We start from the raw sequence: 16,729 nt of genomic DNA on the forward strand, positions 1-16,729 counted from the left end.
GCATTGCGGAGCTGAGAAAAGAACTCGATGAGATCTTATACAGAGAAGAGATGATGTGGCTCCAAAGATCGAGAATTACATGGCTGAAGGAAGGGGACAGAAACACAAAATACTTCCATAGGAAAGCCAGATGGAGGGCAAGGAAAAACTGGATAAAGAAAGAAGATGGTAGTTGGGGCTCCGGGCAAGATGAAATGCAAGGTATGGCAGAACAGTACTTCTCAAATTTATTTTGAAGAGATGAAGGGGTGAATCCTGCAGAGATTGCTGATTTGTTTGATCCACAAATTACTGAAGCTATGAACTATGACCTGTGTAAACCATATACACCTGAGGAGATTGCGGACGCCCTTTTCCAAACTGGGCCTCTTAAAGCACCTGGGCCAGATGGCCTTTCAGCTAGGGTTTTTCCAACGAAACTGCCCTTATCGAAGGATGACGTTGTCCAAGGAATTCTTTGAAACGGGAGTTATGCCTGAGGGGGTTAATGATACTTGCATTGTGCTAATACCTAAAGTTACATATCCGGAGACTTTAAAGGACTTCAGGCCCATCAGCTTATGCAACGTCGTCTATAAAGTGGTATCTATATAAAGTGGTATCTATGTGTAGTGTGAACCGTTACGACCTCTTTTGCAGGATATTATTTTCCCAAGCCAAAGTGTTTTTGTTCCGGGAAGTCTAATTACAGACAATGCTCTTATTGCTTTTGAATGCATCCATGCTATAAATTCAACCACAGATGAAAGGAGTAGCTATTGTGCATACAAATTGGATCTCTCTAAGGCGTATGACAGAGTCGATTGGAGTTTTTTAAACAACGTTCTGCTGAAGCTAGTTTTTTAAACAACGTTCTGCTGAAGCTAGGCTTTCAAAGTAATTGGGTTCAGAGGATCCTGACTTGTGTGACCTCTGTAGTCTGTACGCTACTCGGTCCGCTTCAATGGCGCCATGTCGGTGCCTTTTACTCCAACGAGAGGTCTTCGCCAAGATGATCCTTTGTCGCCATATCTATTCTTTTTGTTGCTGGTGGTCTATCTAAATTGATTAGCAGGAAAGTTCAAGAAGGGGCGCTCGAGGAATTGCGGGTTTGCAGAGGGGCGCCAGGTATATCACACTTCTTACTTGCTACGACACCTTATTATTTTTAAAGCAAATTCAGACCAAGCCACTAAAGTTAAAGCTATTTTTTTAGATTAAGAAAATTATCCTGTCTTGAACATTCACAAGTGAATATCTACGACCACAAAGAAATAAATCCAACCACCTAGTTCAGAGGCACATGAGTATTTAGACTCCACGCCTCAACACGAGGGTCAAAGAAAATAAGAAAGCAAACCACTAAGAAAAAAAAGCTAAAAGGACTAAGCTTCAAACTTCTTCTATGCTCTTGCTTCCACCTAGCCATGGGCCTTGTGCAGCAACTAATCCCTCCCATCTATCATTTTTTTAGAAACTTTAGAAGTTAGGATGATCCTGCTCGACGGCCAACTATTTCCTATCGCGTAGAAACTGCACTTAGTCAATCTCCACCATGCACACTGGCATTACACTAAAACCGCCATCCCTCCAAGCTGAACGCATACCGCCATCCAAGGATTTCAAAACGGCACCTCAAGACGAAAGCGATGTCAAGACGCCTCTGCCACCTGAACCTGCTTCGGTTCTTCTTTTTTCATATGGAAAAAGTCTCTAGGTCAAGTTCCTCACCGCAACGCCTTCAACAAGAAGCACGATGCATCACGGCACCGTCGTCACCAGCACCGGTCAAGACCGATCATGACTTTCGCCTGAGGACCTCGACACATATGAGCACTGTACAGGCCAATTAATCAATCCCACGAAGTGCTCCATCATATTTAATGAGAAGGGACAACATGAAAGGCATGAACAAGTGAAGAGGATTCTGGGGGTGAAGCTGTCCTCTTTTGAAGCCAAATACCTTGTTCTGCCAACGCCCTCTGGCAGAATGAAGGGTGAAAGATTTCAACATCTCAAGGAGCGGTTGGAGAAGAGGCTTCAAGATTATATGGAAAAGAATATGTCAGTGGCTGCAAAGGAAATTCTAATTAAATGAGTGGCACAAGCGCTCCCCACATTCATCATGAGTGTGTTTAAGTTACCACTTGGTCTGTGTGATGACTTCACTAGCATTATACGGCAGTTTTGGTGGGGGGTGGAGAATGGGAAGAGGAAAACGGCATGGATTGCCTAGAAGGATCTCACCCAAAAGAAGTGTTGTGGTGGAATAGGTTTCAAGGATCTGCGTCTTTTCAACCAAGCCCTCCTTGCTCGACAAGCCTAGCGGCTAGTGGCGTTCCCAGAGAGCCTTTGTGCTAGGGTGCTGAAAGTGAGATATTACCCAAGAGGGAATTTGGTTCAAATTCTTCCCAAACTTGGCAATCTATTGTCCATGGTCTCGACCTCCTGAAAAAAGGTGTTATCTGGAGGATTGGGTGCGGGACACAAGTACGTATATGGTGGGATCCGTGGATTCCAAGGGAATACTCCTTAAAGGTTACTACAAGGAAAGGAAGATCACGCATGAAATGGGTTTCAGAACTTTTGGACATCACTGGCCATAATTGGGACTATGATAGACTTATTGGCACATTTAATCCAGCGGATGCGGATGCGGATGCTATTGCTAAGATCAAATTACCCAGCACATTGTCGGAGGATTTCCTAGCTTGGCACCTGGAGAAATCCGGCATTTTTATGGTTCGCAGCGCCTACAATCTGGCCTTAAAACTACAGGAGGTAGGAGTAGCTACTGCATCTAGTTCAGCTCCAGATGGAGAAAGGAAATTGTGGTCGCATGTTTGGGAGGGCAACGTGCCCCCAAAGGTCAATACATTCGCTTGGAGAAGCAAGTTTGTCAGGAAGCTTGACCAGATGGACACCTGCCCTTTATGTGGGCAGACAGCTGAGACAAGTTACCATGCTACGGTGACCTGCCCACAAGCGCGTGACATTATACAAGCGATGAGGGATCACTGACCGGTACCTGATGAGGAACTTTTTGAATATTCAGGACCGGACTGGCTACTCCTACTGCTGGAGCGATGCTCTGGCGAGCAAAGGGATTTAACGAAATTGATTTTGTGGAGAGCATGGACAGTTCATAATAATATAACCCATTGCTTCGGGCCAACCAGTATCCAGGAGTCGGTGCACTTCTTGCTGAATTTGAGGCATGTTTTGTGTCAGCATGAGTGGAAAGATGTGAATCCAGAGGACAAAGGTAAGGCTCCCTGTAGCTGGTCCGACAATAGAGTAGAGCGTGGCAGGATTTTGAAGAATGAGCAAGGTTGTGGATATTGGAAGCCACCACCTGAAGGTTGGGTCAAGGTCAATGTGGATGGGTCCTTCACAGAGAATGGGGACGCTAGGGTCGGAGTAGTGGCGAGAGGTAGCAATGGGGAAGTCTTGTTCACGGCTTGGAGAGTCCTTTTCAGATATGCGGATGCTGCTGAGGCGGAGGCTAGAGCATGCATGAAAGGAATTAGGCTAGCCACCCAATGGTCCCAGGGATCGGTGATCGTCGAATCTGATTGCGCACGGGTGGTCCATGCCATGCAACGCAAGCAGGACAAGTCTGAGCTATGCTTCATCATTGCCGAAGCTAGAGAACTCACCACGCTGTTGGAGAATTGGGAGATAGCCCAGGTGAAAAGAGATTGTAATCGAGTTGCTCATGAATTAGCTTTGTTCGCTACGAAAAACACTCACACTGGTCTGGCTGAGACACGCGCCTGCGTGCGTACTCAATCTTATCCAAACTGATTGTAATGCCCATCATTCCTAGTTAATAAAGCGCTCTTTTCCCTCGCAAAAAAAGGAGTAGAACAATTGAACAAAGACCAGCAAGAAGACGCACTTGACCGATGGTGGTCCGACGGCATGGGCCGTGGCACAGAGGGGAGGGCACTCGACGCCGCGATCGTCCGTGACGCGGAAGCTGTATTGCCAGATGATTTCCCGGCGCCGATTGCAGTTCGGCAGTCCTCCATGTACATGGATGAAGGAGAGGCACTCCACCAAGTCCAGGTGCAGGAACAGCGTGAAGGTGAGGCTGTACTTGACGCCGGTTGGTTCTTCACGGTCAGGGATCGATACAATGTGAGGTGTAAGTCCTACCTTGTTGATCGACTATTTTGCTTGGGTCTCCACACCAAGTCCAGAGGTCGTAGGTGCCAACTTCCCGGCGGCAGGAGCACCGGCGGCCGATCACCGGTGCGCGACTGCGCGGCCACCCGCTCACTGGACGCGTGCACCGGCATCCTGTCAATCATGATGAGGGCGTGGAAGGCCGGCGACCAGCACTCAGGTACTGCTCGGGATGGCGAAAGCACCGAACGATTTTGCACGGACATGGATGATGGATCGGTTACCATTCCCAACTGAAAGGGGGCTTTGGCAGACAAATGTGGTGTTCGCAAGTTCTAGAATTTCAGAGCAGTCATCTCCTGACAGTTTGTATGTCGAATAGTATGTCAAATCGAAGATTCCGCAAATATCACCACACATTACCGTGTTTAATTTGAAAAATGCACGTTGTGTTACAAGTTACGTTATAGTAAGACCTTTTTAAATGAAATATGGCGCTACAGTGTTCATTCCATTTGCTTTTGCCATCCTGAGTCCCGGCACGAACTGAAGTTCTTGCTTCATGATTATTACAGTGGTACGTGCGGTTGACAAAGAAAAAAAACGAAACAACCACACCATCAACGTGGTCACCCGCCGCATTTCAAACAAATCCACCCGAACAGAGAAGATCAGAAGCCCAAAGCAAAATCCAAAGAACTGGGCCGGGAAAAATGGCACGCCATGGCCAGTCACTATTCTCAAACCATAGAAACACAATACTTTTCTCCTCCTAAAAAAAACCGCAATACTTAATTATGGCTGCAGTTACCATATGCTAATGGCGCTCAACTTCAGAACACTCGTTAGCCTGAGTGGGAGTATGTGCAAGCACATGTATCTCTGCTATAACTTTAAGGGCCTGTTTGGATACATCCTCATAAACTTTAAGACACTCATAAAGTTTAGGAGCTAGAAATTGGTAGTCCTAAAATTTATGAGTGGGTTGTTTGGATGAAATCATAATCTTTAGGATGTTAGAGGGGAAATGACTTTTGTACCCCTAATTACTCCACCCCTGCTCCGTTTCTAGCGCCGTGGAGAGAGAAGGGGAGGGCCAACAGGGGTAAATGATGGGTTGGGGACCACTTTTAGGAGAAAAATGACCCATTATAATGGTTTGGTCCTCCTAATGAAAAGAGCACTCCTAAACATTATGAATGCACTTTTATGACATATGTTTGGATGCACAAGTCCTAAAAGTGGACTAAAAGTGAAGTTCTAAAGATTATGAGTGTGTATCCAAACAGGCCCTAACCTATGGTGAAAATAGCTTCAAGCACAACCCCAAAATGATCCTACTTGGAAGTTTGAAAAGGTGTTCTACACCGTACACGGAAGCAACATGGTTCCATTCTTCTACTTGGGCCGTGCATGCTGACAGGTATGAGTGAGGCAGAGCACCACCGTTTGATGCCTGGCGGACGGTGGATACGAGGCGATCGGGCCTACGCGTCAGCTACTGGCTGCAGAGGATTTTCCGCCGCGACGACATCGTTCCCCAATCCGCCGGCACCCGGCAGGCACCAGCACCACCCACCCCCTCTTTCTCTCGTCAATCCACTGCAGCAGGGCAGCGACGGTGCCCGGTGAAACTGCGAGATCCAGCGCGGCGGCGCTGCCCCCCACCCCGCCCCCCCGCGTCGCGCTCGCGCTCCTTGTGCCGCCCACCTCCCCGTCAGGGCAGTTCCCCTGCTCCCTCCGGTACCCCTCCAGCGGCCTGACCTCCCGGCCTCCTGTATCTCCTGCAATCCCGCTTCCTCAGGTACTAGTTGAGAGACTAGTACTAATGGCCGTTGAGAGACTTCACTCGTCATTTATTGAGCGGAGAGTAAGAGACACGCGCATCACCCTCACTCGGCATCACTGGCCACGGTGAGGCGCCCGAGCCGCGGGAGATGGGTCAAGGTCAACGCTCAACGGCCGGGCAAGCGGAGGTTATGTATCTCTACAGCCAGGCCGACGCACGCGTTAGCTGTCCGCGCCTGCTCTGGCTCGCGGCTTATGTAGGCGACCGCAGCCCCCATCCGGCGGCCATCCCATATTCCCATCCCCCAACTTGCCGCTGGCAGTAGCGGCTACGCTGTCCGCGTTCACTTCACTCGCCTTCGCCTGGCATTATCATCTCTGCCTGAGCCGGTCAAGAGCTGCCAGGGAGGTCAAGCCCTGCCGGTCTGCTCCTCCTACATATATCCGCGGGGGGGCTTGCCGTTGGTTGGACCACTGCTTCGGTGTGGCGTTGGCGCGGTTGGTAGCTCGCTTCTTCATCCTCGGTCCAGAGCCAGCAGGCCAGTTCTTGGAGAGCAGAGGAGAGGCGGAGGAGCGAGCTCGCGGTAAAAGGCGGAGAGATGGCGGGCGGCGGGGTGGCCGCGCTGGGGGTGAACACGGAGCGCGCGGCGCAGTACAAGGGCCGCATGACGCTCGCCGTCGCCATGACCTGCCTCGTCGCCGCCGTCGGGGGAGCCATCTTCGGCTACGACATCGGCATCTCCGGTACGTTCTCCCGGCCGTTTCTTCTCTTCCCTCTGTTCGCGTCAGCTCTGCGCTCTGCTTCCGTATCCCGTGGCCGCGACCGCGCGCTTAATTCTCAGTTTCTCAACCATGGACGGCAACGGCCGGACCACCGCCGGCTCGGCAATCGTTCCAGCCTCTCGCTCGGATTTGTTGGCCGCGCGCACTAGACCCAGTAGCCACTAGCCGTCGGCGCGTCGGGCCTGGCCCCTCGGGCGAGGCTTAAGGTGTGTGTGAGGTGTCGGTCTCGCTACCGCGACAGTTCGGCACGTACGCATCAGCGTCCATCGCACAAAAGCCTCTTTGGATTTCATGGTGTCTCGAGCGGGCCGGATGATTGGGTTTGGGTGGAAATTGGGGGTAGGACGGAGTGAGGAACAAGGCCGCAGGGAAGGCGACACGAGGACGCTACAAAGCTTGCGGTCCGACCTGGCGGCGCGTTCTGCCTCGGCGCCTGGCGCTGTCGTCCCGCGTCTCCTCCTGATCTTCTCCCTCATCGGTGGGGCATCCGTAACACGCTCCCCGTACCTGCATGTCCGAAGACCGATTATTTGACCACCGAAAGTGTTTTTAGCTCGTGTTTCATGAGCCCTTCACTCGAGCATCGGTTGCGACTCGTCAGAACTGGTGACCAGTGGACCCACCGGCCAGTCTCAGTGTTTGCTGCAGGATTTGTTAGTAGTTGGTCCAAATAACACGGGTGCAGATTATGCACGGTAGGGACGGGGAAAAGATGCAGAAACGACGAGCTCACACGACCAGCAAGTCTTAAATCTGGCAGTGGTTGAAGAGACCATTGACCGGAGCCATCGCTGCTCAGACCTCACAGGCGAGGACAAAACCTGCAAAAATCCTAGCTATAAAGTATTATTTCTAGAAAAAACACAAATAATGTTATATTCTCAAGTCAAAACATCGTCACATGCTAGACCCAGTTGACTCAGTGTTAAGTGTTAACTACTCTACTCTATCGTATTGCAACTACAGATTTACAATATCCTCGAGATTGGCTTTGTTTAACAAACCTCAACATCTATAGGCTATAGCCACTTGCTCGACGTGAACTGTGATTATAAAAATAAAATAATACGTATCGTCAATGGATATTATCTCCAACAAGGCAACAAGGAGTGGAGGTCACCACTGTTGTAAAGAACAAAAAGAAAATGGCAGTAGTTGTGTTGATCAGGTGAACACTCTGTTAGTCCAGCTAATGTCGTGGAAACGAAAGTTCAACACATAAGATTGAAGATGCTTAAGAAGTACTACCTTGTATTAAAATATTCGTCGCTATTGAGTTTTGGTTACGACGTTTGACCATTTGTCTTATTCATAAAAAAAATTATATAAGTATCATTTATTTTATTTGTGACTTATTTCACCATCATAGGTATTTTAAGCCTGACTTATCTTTTCGTACATTTACAATAATTTTTTAAATAAGATGAATGGTCAAATATTGCAAGAAAAGTCAACAGTGACAAATATTTTGATACGGAGGGAGTACTAGTACTAGCGTAATAACAATTTTACGAACCACGTAAATGGATGCGAAATGGCCTTTAATTTTGGCATGCAAGATTATCTAAATGTTTGAATGGGAAATTTAGGATTGAAATTATTTGGCACTTTGTGATACGCGAATTCATAATGAGATTAACACTTATCTGATACAACAGAAGGTTTATTTTTTTTGAAGAATTACGTGCTTGGGGCCACTGGTAGATTTTCACATGCCATGAGAACACAAATCTAGCAGTTTGAACTCTGAAGGTCTGCCAATCTGACTGGCCGAATGCTGCAGGAGGAGTGACATCGATGGACCCATTTCTCAAGAAGTTCTTCCCGGCGGTGTACCATAGGAAGAACTCCGGCAGCCAGAACAACTACTGCAAGTACGACAACCAGGGCCTGGCGGCGTTCACCTCCTCACTGTACCTCGCTGGCCTCGTCTCCTCCCTCGCGGCGTCCCCCGTCACGAGGAACTACGGCCGCAAAGCCAGCATCGTCTGCGGCGGCATCAGCTTCCTCGTCGGCGCCACGCTCAACGTCGCCGCCGTGAACCTGGCCATGCTCATCCTCGGTCGCATCATGCTCGGCGTCGGAATCGGTTTCGGCAACCAGGTGCGGACCTGACGAGCTTTTTGATCGCTTGGTTGACTGAGCAATGCGTGCTTGGACTCCGAATAACAGTGTGTGTTCTTGGTGTCGCACGCAGGCTGTGCCGCTGTACCTGTCGGAGATGGCGCCGGCGCACCTCCGCGGCGGGCTGAACATGATGTTCCAGCTCGCGACGACGCTGGGCATCTTCACGGCGAACCTGATCAACTACGGCACGCAGAACATCAAGCCGTGGGGTTGGCGGCTGTCGCTGGGTCTGGCGGCGGCGCCGGCGATGCTGATGACCCTGGGCGGGCTGCTCCTCCCGGAGACGCCCAACAGCCTCATCGAGCGCGGGCGCGTGGAGGAGGGGCGGCGCGTGCTGGAGCGCATCCGCGGCACGGCCGACGTGGACGCCGAGTTCACGGACATGGTGGAGGCGAGCGAGCTGGCCAACACCATCGAGCACCCGTTCCGGAACATCCTGGAGCGGCGCAACCGGCCGCAGCTGGTGATGGCCGTGTGCATGCCGGCGTTCCAGATCCTGACGGGCATCAACTCCATCCTCTTCTACGCGCCCGTCCTGTTCCAGAGCATGGGCTTCGGCGGGAACGCGTCGCTCTACTCCTCCGTGCTCACCGGCGCCGTGCTCTTCTCCTCCACGCTCATCTCCATCGGCACCGTCGACCGCCTCGGCCGCCGGAAGCTCCTCATCAGCGGCGGGATCCAGATGATCGTCTGCCAGGTTGGCATCGCAATTAATCACAATGTACTATTACATCATTTTCATATACCACGGGCTAAAGAAAGAGTTCTCCCTGCTTGGATCATTGGACGCGTGCGTGCAGGTGATCGTGGCGGTGATCCTGGGCGTGAAGTTCGGGGCGGACAAGCAGCTGTCCCGGAGCTACTCGATCGCGGTGGTGGTGGTGATCTGCCTGTTCGTGCTGGCGTTCGGGTGGTCGTGGGGCCCGCTGGGGTGGACGGTGCCGAGCGAGATCTTCCCGCTGGAGACGCGGTCGGCGGGGCAGAGCATCACGGTGGCCGTGAACCTGCTCTTCACCTTCGCCATCGCGCAGGCGTTCCTGTCGCTGTTGTGCGCCTTCAAGTTCGGCATCTTCCTCTTCTTCGCGGGGTGGATCACCGTCATGACCGTCTTCGTATACGTCTTCCTCCCGGAGACCAAGGGCGTGCCCATCGAGGAGATGGTGCTGCTCTGGCGCAAGCACTGGTTCTGGAAGAAGGTCATGCCGGACATGCCGCTTGAGGACGGCTGGGGCGCGGCTGGGGGTCACGCTGCCAATAACAGCCACAAGTGAAGAAGCATACGAGTGGTTTCATGTAGTACTCCCTAGATGACGAGGCAGAGTGAGCTGTAGGAGGAATGGAGGATGTTTATCATTGTATCCAGCTTATGTGAAAGTTGTATGTAGTTTCATGGTGTGCGTGGCGACAGCGGTAAAAGTGCAAGCATCTTCAGTCATTCTTTTTTTCCTAACCTACATTACCATAGTTGCAGAGACATACACTTCATACTCATATCATGGCATAGGAAACAAAGGTAAAATATTCTTCAAAAATTGATGCTTTTTTGTCTATTTAAATTGAAAGAAAAATGCACATACTGAGTAGGAATTTCAAGGATCCCGTAGGTGACACGTAAACATGTTCTGAATTCACATAATACGTAGAAACGTGTCGCTTCAGGACGATCCTAATTCGTTCTAAGCTTTTATCTAATCTACATACGACGGAGCATCACATAAACAACAGTGGGGGCATTGCTACAATCTTGACGATGACATATATAAGGAAGCGAGCGTATGCCTGTGGACGGCGGTCTACGGGAGCTGCTACGGCATCGTCCTCTCGTGCTCTGCTGGAGCTGAGGAGTTCGGAAGTGCTACGATTCGTCTTCCGGATTGCTCCGGGCTCATGCCGCCGCAGCCGTGGGCACCGGCGCGCGGCCGTCGTCAGGCGGCGCACGGATCGTCCGAGCGGCCCTTCCGCGGGTCTTCAGCAAGAGCACCGGGATGGGTAGCGATCGGGGATCAGGCGCGGCCGCGGCGAACGACGGGCCCGAGTATGCGGCCGGTAACGCCTGCTTCGCCGTCGTGGCGGCGCCCGTGGTAGCCACGGGTGCTTGCTCGGTTTCCTCCTCCGCCTGTGGGAGGACGGTCTGGTGCGCCGGGGTCGCTACGGGCTCTGCCTTTGCCGGCGCGCCGGCGGCGTGGTGCTCTGCAGCCTCGGCATTCTTTGCCTCTGTGTCGGGAACACGCTTGTCTTCGGCTGCTGCAGGCTCGGCACTCGCCGCCGGCGCGCTGCTCTGCCCCGCGAACGCCACAGGCTCGTCCTCCTCCTTAGTCTGTTCGCCGCGTTCCACTGCGGCCGCCACAGTCCCAGCCTCCTCCGCCTTGGCGTCGCGCTGGCCCGCGGTCGTCACAGCATCAACCTTCTCCGCCTCTGAGCTGCTCTGCTCCGCGGCCGCCAGGGACTCATCCACCTTGTCCCGCACGCCGCAGTTCGCTGCGGCCGCCACTCTCTCGTCCGTCCCCGCCAGCGCGCCGCGCAGGTCTGCAGGCTCGGCTTTCTCTGCCTGCGCGACGCTCGGCCCCGCGGCGGGGAGCGCCGCCGCGACCACGTGAGGGATCGGCTCCCCGCGCTTCAGGATCACGACGTTCTCCATGACGCGCTTGTGCGGCGGCGGCGAGCCAGCCCCGGCCGCCGGGGGAGACCCGCGCCGGCGCTGCCGCCCGTTCGCCCGCTCACGCGCCGCAACAGGCGGGGAAGCCGTGCCTGGAATCCGGCTTTCCTGCTGCTGCTTCTGCTGCATTGGACGACGGGGAGCCGGTACGGGCGCGGGCGCGGCTCGCACGCCGCGGTGCGCCCCGAAGAACGCGCGGCCGGCGAGGCAGTCCGTGGGCCGGGTGCACAGAGTTGCCATCCCGGCCGGCGCGGGGTGCTGGGCGACTTGTGTTTGGGGTTACCGCCGGAGCGCGAGGGGACGATCGCCTTCGTCCGGTGTGTCGCCGGCGCTGAGCTCGAGGAAGCGGACGAAATCGTGGTGGCGCGGAGGCGGGCACGGCACGCGGATATATACCGGTGACACGGCGGCATGGCGCGTTGGAATCGGAGTCGGACTGGGGTCCACAGTCCAGACGTCCAGCGCGTGCTGGGTGGTTCTACTTCTACCGTTCTACGCGGGCCCAGGGGCAAAACCGGGAAGAGAAAAAAAATCGAGGGGTTCGACTCATCCACTCCCCGCCGACTCGTGGGTGGGACCCGTGTGGGTTTAACGCTCTCCCCCCCTTCTCCATCCACTCCCCGACTGCTTGGGTCTCGACGTCGGCGCCCTCACCGCCGGCGAGGCCCCTTCTTCCGCCGGGCGGAATCTCCAACGTCCCTACCCGTACCTTGCTGGGAGTGCAGATCCATCGTTCGGAAGTCGATCGGGTTCTTCTTTTGCCGGTAAGCAGCCCAAGCTCTCTTGTATGGATTGGCCTAGGGTTTCGTCCTAGGATTAGTCGTATTCTTTGCGGTGACTCTAATAAATGGGATCCGGAACCCATTCCTCCTCACCATATCAGTAGGATGTGGATGATTTGTATGCTTCGTGGTTCACCCCCCACTAATCCGACCTATCCACCCGTAGCTCGATTAGGTTCTTTCTTCAGCGCGCGGCATCAATCCCCTTTGGTTTCAAGAAGGATCAGGAACGTCGTCCAGCCTTGGAGATACTTCCCCGCTCCGCTGCGTTTGATGCATCATTTCAGGATGGTAAATTCTTGATTCATAGTATTTGCCAAAAAAAAACAATTTCAGTTTATTGGCTGGCTCAAGCTTCGGTGGAGTGGTTCTTATGTTTGTGTTGATCTTTGCGTTCTCTGGTTTTGTAAGTGATGCTCAGTGCTTAGGCCCCTACTGAGCTGCTGCTGTGGGTTTTTTTCTTCTTCTTTGCGAAACGGAGGTGGATTTTATTAACAGGTTATAATCTGCTCTCACAAGGTGTACAAGAACTCCGAGCTAAAACATGTGCTCCTCAGTGAGAAATTTAACTTCCTGGATGAGAAAGGCGAGGCGACTTCTGTCCTCCAATGTCAAGTTCAAAGCATTGCAGACATTTTGACAATCCGATTCCAGTATTAGTGGTGAGTGTCTCCATTGGATAGCTAAGCTCAACCCCTCCTGGCAAGCAAGCAACTCGGCTTCCTTCGCATCGCCACACCTGAAGACAACTTGCCTGGCTGCCAGGACCACTTCACACTTTTCATAACGAGCTGCTGTGGTGGTGGTGTAGGTCGTGCTCAGTGTGTTTTCCAGAGTGGTTTGTGTTTTCACTGTGGTGGTGTGCTGATTGTGCTTTTTTCTTTCTAGAGGATATGACAACCAGCTTGATGGTTTCTAGATTAGAAAACTCGGGGGTTGAAGGCAATGAATAATTGCACGTTGGATTACCACAAATGACATTTGTTCTATAGCAAGCTGGAATTAAATCATTCATTTCCCGCTCATGCAGTACTTTGTCATCACCCACTCATTCGTCCAATAGAACTTACGATGGTTTAACCTTTTCAGGATTATCAACTGTCGGCTATGTTAGCATGGTTCTCTTTTTGTTATTTAGAGCAAGTTGTGTCGTCATGTTGTCACTACTGTTACTAGTAGTCTGCAGTGCAATAATGTCAGTACTTACTCCCTTCTCTCGCCACATGCGTGCATAACCTTTTCTAATTTCTTTATCCCATGGCTTATGAAGTTGACAAAACTCCTTCATATTTGATCTAATTCATGAAAGACCTATTCTTTTTGGTGAAATCCTCTAGGATTGAACGAATTCTTTGCTGTGAATCTAAGAAATGAGATCCGAAACCCTTTCTTTCTCACCATACCAGTAGGTTGTGGATGGTTTGTGTGCTGTGTGGTTCACCCACCCCCCACTAATCCGACCTAACCACCCGTAGTTCAATTAGGTCCTTCAGCGCACAACATCAATCCCCTTCAGTTTTAAGAAGGATCAAGATCTTCGTCCATCCTTGGAGACGTGTCCTGTCCGCTGCATTTGATGCATCATTTTCTGATGATAAATTCTTAATTTATAGTATTTGCTCACAAAAAAAAAATCCAATTTCATATTTGCTTCATTGATGTGAGTGACTATAGTTGATGTAAGACAATATGACAACGAGCAGACAGGGCTGATGGTTTTTAGATTAGAAAACTTGGGGAGTGAAGGCAGTGAACAAGTGCACTCTGGATTACCACCAATGGTATTTGTTCTATAGCAAGCTGGAACTAATTTGTTAACTACCCGCGCATGCAGTATTTTCTTGTCACCCGCAGATGCAGTATTTCGCCCAATAGAGCTTATAACGGTTTAACCTTTTATGGATTGTCAATGGTCGGCTGCGTTAGTGCAGCTCTCCTTTTGTCATTACTACCGTTACTAGTAGTCTATAGTGCATTTATGTCGGTATTGTGTTCATTACAAGAACACTTGCTGTTTTTACCACTGAACTTTACTATGTTCAATACACTTTTTGAAGTAGTGTTCAATACACTTTGTGTTGTGACTACAACATATAACTAATATGTAACAATTTGTCAGGACCAGTCCTCTCAGTTTATTGGTGATGGAGCCTCCCATGAAGCATAAGCCCAGTGCTGTGCCAATCAACACTTCGGTGGAGGAACTGGAGTTAGAAGATAAAAGTGTAAGAAATGGCCAAAATATCTTGCATCCGTTTCCCGTCTTCCTTTTGAATTCACTGCAGCATGCTTGAGCTTATTTTCTCTCTCTGCAGATTGAATTTATGTTTCTGTATTTTGATGGTACCAATTGCTGTCCTTGTAGGCTGTGTTAGTCAAGCGCAGGAGGATTGAATTTTTGGGATCAATTGTCCAACCACAACAGGGCATTGAAGTTGACATGGAGCACAAAGTTGCTGATGATCTTCCAGTTGAAATTTCTACTGGGGACGATCCCATGGATGTGCTCATTGATTGTGCGATGCAGAGCTCTGGTGACGCGAATGGTTGTGGTAAGGGGAACATACTAAATGGCAATTAATACAATTAGGCTTTATGTGCTTTGGTTTCTTTCATTCTTGAAAGTTGGCCAGGAGGTATGGCATGCACATGAATGTAAATGCATCAACGTTCTTGCTTCTTCCTTGATCAGATATCTAAAGGTACACTTCTTTTTTTTTCCTGTAATCTATTGTTTTTACTGAAATCCAGAGGTTATACAGGTAATCAACCAGCAAGGTTGAGACTGCCAAAAATATGCGCTGCAATTGGCTGGAAAGAGCCATCATTTGACTTTGAAGAACAAGGACCTCCTCATAACAAATTGTGAGTTTTCCTATTAACCGATGAATGTTACATTTAATGTGCATGCACTTCCAATGTGTATAACACTGTTGTGTATTATGTTACCAAAAAAAGCTAAACCGTCAAGCGATATCCTGTGAGGCAGTATTTTCTGCGCCCCCCCACCCACACCAGCACCACCACCACCAAAAAAAAGATGAACCATAATGTTGTATACAATATATTTTTATTGTAGATTTTAATGTTGCGATATATTATTATGTCAATGCTGGAATATGATCACTGCAAATGCATGAAAAGTACTCTAGCTGCATAAATTCACATACACAAGAGCAGTCCAGAACCGGGAAAATAGCTGAAGTTCCATAAGTAGAGGGTACCTGTAAGTTTGTGTCCTTTACGTAAGAAATATAGTCGCATGTAAAAACTATAAAGCTCTTTCCAATCTAGATGGCTGAAAGAAGAAACAAAGGTGAAAAGAAAGCAGCATTGTTTCTAAGAATAAAACAACCAAGTCATTGTTAGTACAGTACAAGAAATAAGAATATAATTAATTCAAAAAGAATGAAATGGAGAGCTGTCAAACTTTTCCAGAATTTCTGGTTACAGGAAACGGCAATGGGTTCATTTTTTCTCCTTTTCTTTTTTAGCCAGTATTCTAACCATGATGTCCACCTTTAACTCCTTAAGTAGCACCCGTAAAGTGGCCCAAATTTGGTTAGCGACCATCATTTGTCATCTATGTGATACAATAATTCATTGACTTTCCATGATAAACTGGTTATTATTAGACTCAACTGTGGTAGAAATGGGAATGAATGATTTCTCCTGAACCCTGCAGATTCACTTGCAAGGTGACTGTCCACCTAGAGGGACTCGTCAACACTGTTATGGAGTGCTTCGGTGACCCCAAGCCTAAGAAGAAAGCTGCACAAGATCATGCTGCTCAAGCGGCACTGTGGTGCCTCGAGCGCTTTGGGCATGCCAAGTGATCTTCAGATGTGTCGCTACAAGCAGCGCGTCTGTCTGCACTCCTGCTGCTCTGTCTGACCAACCTTTGTTTCCGTTGCCATATGTACATGTCTCGTTTAACCTAGGGTCAGGTGGTATAGTTGTTCGTTCATTGGTGCTTAGCCGTGCTTGAACTTGTTGCTGGTGGCAGAATGTCAGCACCATCATCGTCGTCCTCTGTGGATCCCTCCCCGTGAGGAGTCATTTTGGCCTGGGCGCGTGGTTAAGAATTTCATTCCTGGGTAGTACATATCATGCTGTGACGATTGTTGTGGCATATCGATTATCCAATTGTCCTTGCAGTTGTGGGTACCTGACTGTCGCTTGATTTTGAATCCCGAGCCATGGCATGAGTTTTGGTTTACGCCCCGCCACCACCGGTGCCATTCTGCTGAACACCACGCCGCTGCCACCGCTGCCTCCTCCATATACCGGACCACGGCTGATATAGGTTCTCTTAAGCGAGGACGTTGGCATTACCCTTTGGCTCTCCACAATTCCACGCCCTACGTTGTTTGGGATAACCATATAAATTTCTTTCGTAGTGTAAACTTACGAGCCCTTGGTTCTTGCGATCTCTTGTTGAGGTACAGCAAAGTGATACCCCCTAGATCGCTCTTAAATTGCA

At 50.3% G+C, this 16,729-nt stretch overlaps 2 protein-coding genes across 2 annotated transcripts; both read left to right on the forward strand.

Moving 5' to 3' along the window:
* Positions 1 to 5,848: 5,848 nt before the first annotated feature.
* On the forward strand, positions 5,849 to 10,243 carry LOC117837871 (sugar transport protein 7). The gene is made up of 4 exons (XM_034717671.2): positions 5,849 to 6,642; positions 8,465 to 8,784; positions 8,879 to 9,505; positions 9,609 to 10,243. Exons 1-4 carry the CDS (start codon positions 6,498 to 6,500, stop codon positions 10,077 to 10,079), a joined length of 1,563 nt encoding a protein of 520 aa, XP_034573562.1. The 5' UTR covers positions 5,849 to 6,497; the 3' UTR covers positions 10,080 to 10,243.
* A 1,755-nt stretch (positions 10,244 to 11,998) lies between these two features.
* LOC117837872 (uncharacterized) lies at positions 11,999 to 16,413 on the forward strand. The gene is made up of 5 exons (XM_072291296.1): positions 11,999 to 12,228; positions 14,366 to 14,471; positions 14,612 to 14,798; positions 15,009 to 15,111; positions 15,932 to 16,413. The coding sequence occupies exons 2-5, from the start codon at positions 14,391 to 14,393 to the stop codon at positions 16,080 to 16,082; spliced, it is 522 nt and encodes a 173-aa protein (XP_072147397.1). The 5' UTR covers positions 11,999 to 12,228; positions 14,366 to 14,390; the 3' UTR covers positions 16,083 to 16,413.
* The last annotated feature ends 316 nt before the right edge of the window (positions 16,414 to 16,729 follow it).

The sequence above is a fragment of the Setaria viridis genome, chromosome 9 (genome assembly GCF_005286985.2).
Source record: "Setaria viridis chromosome 9, Setaria_viridis_v4.0, whole genome shotgun sequence".
NCBI classification, from domain to species: Eukaryota; Viridiplantae; Streptophyta; class Magnoliopsida; order Poales; family Poaceae; genus Setaria; species Setaria viridis.

What these genes read in the sequence shown, in the direction of transcription:
- LOC117837871 (XM_034717671.2), top strand. Translation starts at nt 6,498, where the DNA reads ATGGCGGGCGGCGGGGTGGCCGCGCTGGGGGTGAACACGGAGCGCGCG. An exon ending in CTACGACATCGGCATCTCCG is followed by an intron (nt 6,643 to 8,464) that starts GTACGTTCTCCC and finishes CGAATGCTGCAG; the next exon opens with GAGGAGTGACATCGATGGAC. An exon ending in GAATCGGTTTCGGCAACCAG is followed by an intron (nt 8,785 to 8,878) that starts GTGCGGACCTGA and finishes TGTCGCACGCAG; the next exon opens with GCTGTGCCGCTGTACCTGTC.
- LOC117837872 (XM_072291296.1), top strand. Translation starts at nt 14,391, where the DNA reads ATGGAGCCTCCCATGAAGCATAAGCCCAGTGCTGTGCCAATCAACACT. An exon ending in TGGAGTTAGAAGATAAAAGT is followed by an intron (nt 14,472 to 14,611) that starts GTAAGAAATGGC and finishes CTGTCCTTGTAG; the next exon opens with GCTGTGTTAGTCAAGCGCAG. An exon ending in GGACCTCCTCATAACAAATT is followed by an intron (nt 15,112 to 15,931) that starts GTGAGTTTTCCT and finishes TGAACCCTGCAG; the next exon opens with ATTCACTTGCAAGGTGACTG.